The 6,788-nt window shown below is 34.0% G+C and overlaps 2 protein-coding genes across 3 annotated transcripts in view; one reads left to right on the forward strand and one right to left on the reverse strand.

Annotated features, from left to right (window-relative positions):
- Nucleotides 1–6,788, reverse strand: part of LOC106102544 (uncharacterized oxidoreductase YjmC-like) — an 18,986-nt gene that overhangs the window by 2,261 nt on the left and 9,937 nt on the right. Inside the window, exons 1-6 of one of the 2 annotated variants that reach the window (XM_013282059.1) lie at nucleotides 4,678–4,836; nucleotides 3,411–3,574; nucleotides 2,879–3,067; nucleotides 1,473–1,588; nucleotides 848–946; nucleotides 285–371 (exon numbers count right to left, since the gene is read on the reverse strand). In XM_013282059.1, coding sequence (XP_013137513.1) covers nucleotides 285–371; nucleotides 848–946; nucleotides 1,473–1,588; nucleotides 2,879–3,067; nucleotides 3,411–3,561 — 642 coding nt within the window. In that variant the 5' untranslated portion in view covers nucleotides 3,562–3,574; nucleotides 4,678–4,836. Of the gene's footprint in view, nucleotides 1–284; nucleotides 372–847; nucleotides 947–1,472; nucleotides 1,589–2,878; nucleotides 3,068–3,410; nucleotides 3,575–4,677; nucleotides 4,837–6,788 lie in introns of those variants that run through there. The other variant, XM_013282060.1, reaches the window with a different exon arrangement.
- Nucleotides 6,617–6,788, forward strand: part of LOC106102545 ((2R)-3-sulfolactate dehydrogenase (NADP(+))-like) — a 4,217-nt gene continuing 4,045 nt past the window's right edge. Inside the window, exon 1 of the mRNA XM_013282061.1 lies at nucleotides 6,617–6,703. The gene's annotated coding sequence lies outside the window, so the exon portion shown is untranslated. The remainder of the gene's footprint in view (nucleotides 6,704–6,788) is intronic.

Raw genomic sequence — 6,788 nt, forward strand, 5'->3', positions numbered from 1 at the left:
ATTAAGTTTATTTATAACTAGCTTTCTCCCGCGACTCCGTCCGCGTCGAATCAAAAAAAAATACCTCTACGTCTATGCCAAATTTCATCGAAATCAGTTCTGCCGTTTAGGCTACAAATCCTAACATCCATCCATCTAAACTTTCACATTTATAATATTAGTAAGAAGTATGTTACAATACAGTTTTTATGTCATGCGGATGAAGCCGTACGGCAACAGCTAGTCAACTATAAGACGGATTAGAACCTATTTTATACAATTTCAGCCATTCCAAGTCTACTCACCAAAGCAGCGTCATTAGTCTCCTTGCCGTCAGGTCCCTGCGCCCACCCAGCCGGTATCGACTCGCCTTTGCGTAGTTGCATTTCGATCTGTAAAAACATTATTTCCGTCAATCAGATTATAAAACACCCTCATCTAAGAATAATGAAAAACTAGATTTTGCTCGCGACTCCATCCATGTGGAATTAAGAAAAACTTAGTAAATACCTTATGTGTTATTCGAGAAAAGCCCTTCATTTGTGCCAAATATAATGGAGAACTGTTTAGAAGTTTAGGCTACAAAGTCCAACAAGCGATCATCCATCCATCATGACTTTTGCATTTGTAATATTAGTAGGGAATAAGTAATTATACTAATATTATAAAGAGGAAAGATTTGTATTTTTGTATGTATTGGAATAACTCGTAAACTACTGGCCCGATATCAAAAATTCTTTCACCATTAAAAAGCTACGTTATCAGCAAGTAACACAAGCATCAGCAAGTAATACTTTTTTATTATTTTTTAATTTCACGCGGACGAAGTCGCGGGCGAAAGCTAGTTATTTAAGTAAAGAAAACTTACCTTCCCCACAGCAACAGCTGAGGTCGCCATATCTAAATAAAAGCTTTCACCGTTTTCTGCTGGAGCCACCACTGCTATAGGATTTGTACCCAGCGCCGACTGTACACATAAAAAAAATGTTAAACCCTGACCAGGAATATAAAACTCCACCTCTCATTGCGAAAAATATAGTACTAATAAGGCAGGATTACTACAATGCAAATGCAATTTTATTACAATGAATATTTTATAATTTAATTTGTACGTGTAACACATTATATAAACTATTTATAGTCAAATGTGATTGAATTATTTACACACAGAGTATGATGCACCCAATTCTATTCTAAAACACAAATAGGGACACTTCGCTCGATTAAATGTCACAAAGTTATACTTGAACTAAAGCCGGTTACAAACAGTTACATCTGACAGTTTTATCTGAACGATCTGATCGTCCAGATAAATCTAATAAAACTGTAAACTGAGAACAGTTTTGCTTACACAGGTTTGAATTATCTGAAACTGATCGTGTGTAGCGGCCTTTACGAACAGAATTTATTAAGTGGATGATAAATAAAATCCGCTAGCAACCAACAAAGTGTTAGGTATGCATTAAAATTAACATAATGCTTGTAAAATTTACCTGTTTGCTCCTCGTTGGTGCAAGTAACGGCGAAGTATTAGTAAATGCCATTCCTATCAGACCTTTATCAGCTGCTTTCTGCGCCCACCAGCCAGCTATACCGAAGTGATTAGATCCTAAAAAATATATTCGAAAAACTGTAAAATAAACACTTTGAGTTTAGTCATAAAATGCAATACGTATGCAATATTTTTTATAACCTTAAGAAATAATAAATTATTACTCTATTCAATATAAACATTTCCTATTAGATATTTACTTATACAAAGGTCATGCCAAGATTGAAACAATGCATACCAATTCAATCATTCATGCAAACATTTAAAGCATTTCTACAATTAACAATAATACAATAAGACGAATTATTCCCAACCGTCACCCTGTACTTCCTCACTTCGGGACAGAGCGGGGACAGATGAGAAAATAAAGTTTCATCCGTCCTACCTTTTGCGACGAAGGGACGGTTGGAACTTATTTTATTTCTTAACGGTACCACCTGTCACCTTATGATAGTGGGACTAAATGGTTCGACGGATGAAACTTTTTATTTATATATGGCCCAATGTGGGGACAGTGCGGAGTGACGGTTGGGAATAGTGATGGGACTCGAGTTGCATTTTACTCGAGTGACTCCGAGTCATTTTTATCTTACTCGGACTCGAGTGAAATTTTTGACAACTCGAGTTGCGAGTGACTCGAGTTGACTCGAATTACGAGTGACTCGTAACCACTTTGTTGGTTTATACTAAGCGGAGTAAGAAATTCTTACACCATTTTCAGTTAAATTTGTTATCTTTTTAAAAACACACTATTTCTGTTCTTTTGTTGAGTTTATTTAAGCTTTATTTAAGTTAATTTTAAAGCAGGTTTATTATCAAAATTCCGTAAGAACATAATAAAACTGTTCATATTTGGATCTCATGAAAATTACTTGTTAGAATTAATTAAAATGGATTAGAACTTATGAGTAATATACACTATAAAATTTCAACTAATAGTTGATTTAAGAGGTTTCTTGATAATGTAGACAGGTTTAGTTTAAAGGAACATACTTTTTTTACACATTTTGTACAGATTTTTTGAGTAACTTTTACATTAATGCGAAAATGATTTCTTTATGTTAAATTAACATTGTTTTATTGGTTTTAAAATTTTGGTTAATCGATTTTTATATTCCGAATAACTCGCGTCTATAAACATCCCTCGAGTCCTTATCTTCACTCGAGTGGCATTCGAGTGAGAAAGTTACGAGTACCGAGTGACTCGAGTGAAAAAAAATCACTCGAGTCCCATCACCAGTTGGGAATAATCCAATAAGACAATAAGTTAACAATTAAAACCATTTGGTTCTCTATGTTCAGAGGAGATCGAAATTTAAAGGAATAAATATCGATTTTAGAGTTCACCTTTCACACTAACCCAGCCTACGCCGGTGTCCCTCGCCTTGCTGATAGCGAGGTCCATAGCGAAGTGTCCCGCGGTCGCTCCTAGCACGTTGTTGGCATCCACCCATGCCGTGGATGCGCTCTCTTTCAGCACGCGTGGCTCGTTGTTAGGAGAACATGCCCCGGTTTTGATATCGTTTATGTAATATTCTGGAAGCGAAAACCGTAAAGATGAAAAAGGTATACTGATGGGTGTACTTTTCTTAACATTCAGAGTACTCGCACTTTTAAACTACCGCACAACTGTTTAGTCTCGCTTTGATTCCTGTGAGCGATTCCTATGATGAAGGTGGGCACACTACTCGATTTTTAGTTGTGCAACTACAGTTCAAGTGGCCGCGAAACAATCGACAATCGCACAACAGTTGTGCGATAGATTAATCAAATTTGTGATATCAGATAATTTAAAGTATTCAAACGATCTAATTTTTGTCAAATATAACGTTTTTGAATATATTTGACAAAAAACTTTGTTCGTCTACCCTTTAGTTACCAAGTCTGTTGAGTCCATGGCTGGGATGTCCAAGTCGATCAGCCTGCAGTAACAACTCGGCCTGCTGCTGCGCCGGCCTGCTCGCCGCGCCCACCGCCTTCAGGCAGTCCGTCATGAAACGTAATGCTTCTGATGTCGCTACTTTACCCATGATCACTTACGACCTTGAAAAAAATAACTGCTTTTTAATATAAGTCTGTTAAACGTAAGGGGGGTCCTCTTCTCTAATAGCTGGTAAAAAAGGGGGCTCCGTAGAAATTTCATACCCTTGTAGCGCTGATAATAGACGACAATTACAATAGGATGATGATAGGTTTTCCTATGTAATTAAATTAGCTATTTTGCTACTTATATAAATAAATAAATAGAGGTTCGAATACTTTTTATTATTTACTTACTCAAGCGATTATTTTCATGTTTAGATTTTCCGTGGACACAGGTTATTTTTTTGAAAGGAAACATTATATTAATGAAACATCGTCCTTAAGGAAAATAAAAATAAACTAGCCGGTTAAACTAATTGATACTCGCGCTAAACCAATTTAATTACATGTCATAATGTAAATGAATGTGGCTGATATAATTATATAGAACGTCTATTGTAGAAAGTAATAAACATTGTTTATTAACTTAAGATTGTAACTTGGAATGAACTGTCGTGTATCACTTACATTAGGTTAATGACCTATTAACTTGTCTTGGAAATATGTTATGTGGATAAACCTTTATCTTAGTGTCGTATATTAAAAGCAATATTAATAGTTAAAATTGTTAAAAATATATTTACAAATAGTTAGAAATAAAAAGCGACATATTTTCTGGACGAACGTAACTTGGTTTGCTTTTCGACACTCCAAACCAAACCAAATGGTGTGATTTGATGCATTCTGTAAGTTAAGTCAATTTAAACTTTAACATAAAGCAATAAAGTCCGAATTTAAATAAGAGATAAGGTAAGGTGCCGGTTTTATTTTGGGTTGCCTAAAATAGTTATTCTATTTCTATTTCCTACTTTATTATGCGTAAAAACGTACAAAGTTGTCTCTAATTCATTTTATTTATAGTCTATTTTACATTTATAGGGAGTACATAATTCTTATAAGAAAATAATAATCAAAACTTCTGAAGAATATAAACATAGAATATGCTATTATGAACTAAGTTAGAGAAGGTTTGAATTGTCAGTTTCAATCGGCGTTATAAACAAAATAAACAAGCATCATAACCTTGAAACGCAATTTAGGTTAATTTTAAGAAATGCAATTACCTGTTTATTAGAAACTAGATGTGTAAATATAGATTTTTTCTGTATTCCACACCGCAATTAATATTCAGCACACAATTATAAACAAAATAAACAAATTAGAAAGTTTATTCGGCACGACGTACGTGCGTCCACGACATGTAAAGCGCGCTACTGTCGCGGCGCCCGCAGCGACGCCTAGCGCCACAAATGTAAATAATAAACATGGTAGCGTTATTAGATAAGACAAATGAAAGGTGAATCAGCTAACTCAATCATTTTAATATTTCTTAAGAAATATTCTTGTAGTACTTAATTCTAAATAACCTATTACTTGGTATAAAGAATAAAGTAACAAGTATAACAGTGTAACAAAGTTTAAAAAAAAAAATTTAGTCGAAAATCAGATTTGTCAATACTTAACCGTTCTGCATAATTTATTGATTACTGTTACCAATGTTTTCAAGTTTGCAATTTTTAATTAATTATACAAATTGCACAGTTTCCATTCATTGAAGAGTAAATTTTGAAGAAAAAAATAATTAAACAAAAAATCAAAACATTTTCTCTACCAATCTGTCACATTGTATGGAGCCAGCTATAATTAACGTCATAAAGTAATTAGTATATACTCTTAGATAACAATATTATATAAACAATTTACATAACACTGTAAATAAAATCTTTATGTTATTGAAGTAATAACAACAACTGATAACATTGTCTTAACAAAAACGTACACTGAAGAAGACATTTAATACAAATATTACAAACTAGCTTTCGCCCGCGATTTCGTCCACGTGGAATAAAAAAACAAATGCGTGTAGCCTATGTGTTCTTCCAGACTATGCTATGCCAAATTGCATTTGAATCCGTTCAGCCGTTTAGGCTAGAAACTCTAATATCCATCGATCCATCTAAACTTTCACATTTATAATATTAATATGATAAGTAAGATTATTTTTTAGTAGATTTTGCCCGCGACTTCGTGAGCGTTGTTTACACACCTTTGTTTAAATTTCCTCAAAAAATCAAAACCCCGAATGCGTTATCTTTAAATTCATGGTAAACTTTTGTACTGCAAGTTACAATACACATGTAGGTGTGAATGTACAGTTAGGGAAACTTGCGATCATCATCTTCCTGGTTATTCTACTCCCGTCGGGTCGGCGCAGCAGGTTTTTGTCCTCTAAATAACTCATCTCAGTCATCACTCCCTTTTTGATCATGTCATCTTTCACGCATTCCATCCATCTCTTTCTACCTTAAAGCCACAATCGTTTGAACATGGAACAAGACGCGGTACAATACTCAATACAACGCAGCTTATAAATGTGTCTGTACGAAAAAAGTCGGTTTGCGATACACGGTTAATTTCATTTTTGACCGACTTCCCAAAAGAAGGAGGAAAGAAAAAGTTCGTTAAACGAAGGGATAATTTCATTTAACTATAACATAATTATTAATCATTAATAAATTATTTATTATTAAGATAATCAATGATGTTATATAGATAATTATTAACTATTATTAATTTATATATTAGATGCTATCTAATTAGTTATTTCTGGGAAGAGGCGGAGTTTGTCTCGTTGCAATGAACAAGGCAATCCTAAAACGAACACCGCACATTTCCGCGACTGTACCTTATCACATTATCAGCAATTACTGTTCGGGCTAACATAAATAATTTTAAGTTAAAATTGATAGTGTAACCGTAGACGTCCATTAGCGAAATACTCGCGTTACAAATTGTCAATTTGCTTAGTTTCGCTTTAAAAAAAGGTATAATCGAACAAGGATATCTGGGCAATATACTTCCGTTACTGTAAAACAAGAAAAAAAAAACAGCTGCCGTATTACAGAAGGGCGCTAGTGAGCTATCTAGTTTGTGTCATGCCCACCGTATCAAAAAACTTAATCGATGTATACTTTAGAATGTTTTCACAGATCTCAGTACTGGAAGCACACGGTTAATAGTTGAACATCGCGGTGCAAAGACGACAGTTTTTTTTATTTCAACAAACAAGAGAATAACAACAGCGCTTTGGTAAGTAAAAAACTAAACAAAAACCTGGGAAATTGTTAGCTAGTTCAAAAGCAATTTAAATAATTTCTTATGGTCTATTCTGTTA

Source organism: Papilio polytes, unplaced genomic scaffold, assembly GCF_000836215.1.
Source record: "Papilio polytes unplaced genomic scaffold, Ppol_1.0 DF823923.1, whole genome shotgun sequence".
In the NCBI taxonomy this organism is placed as follows: domain Eukaryota; kingdom Metazoa; phylum Arthropoda; class Insecta; order Lepidoptera; family Papilionidae; genus Papilio; species Papilio polytes.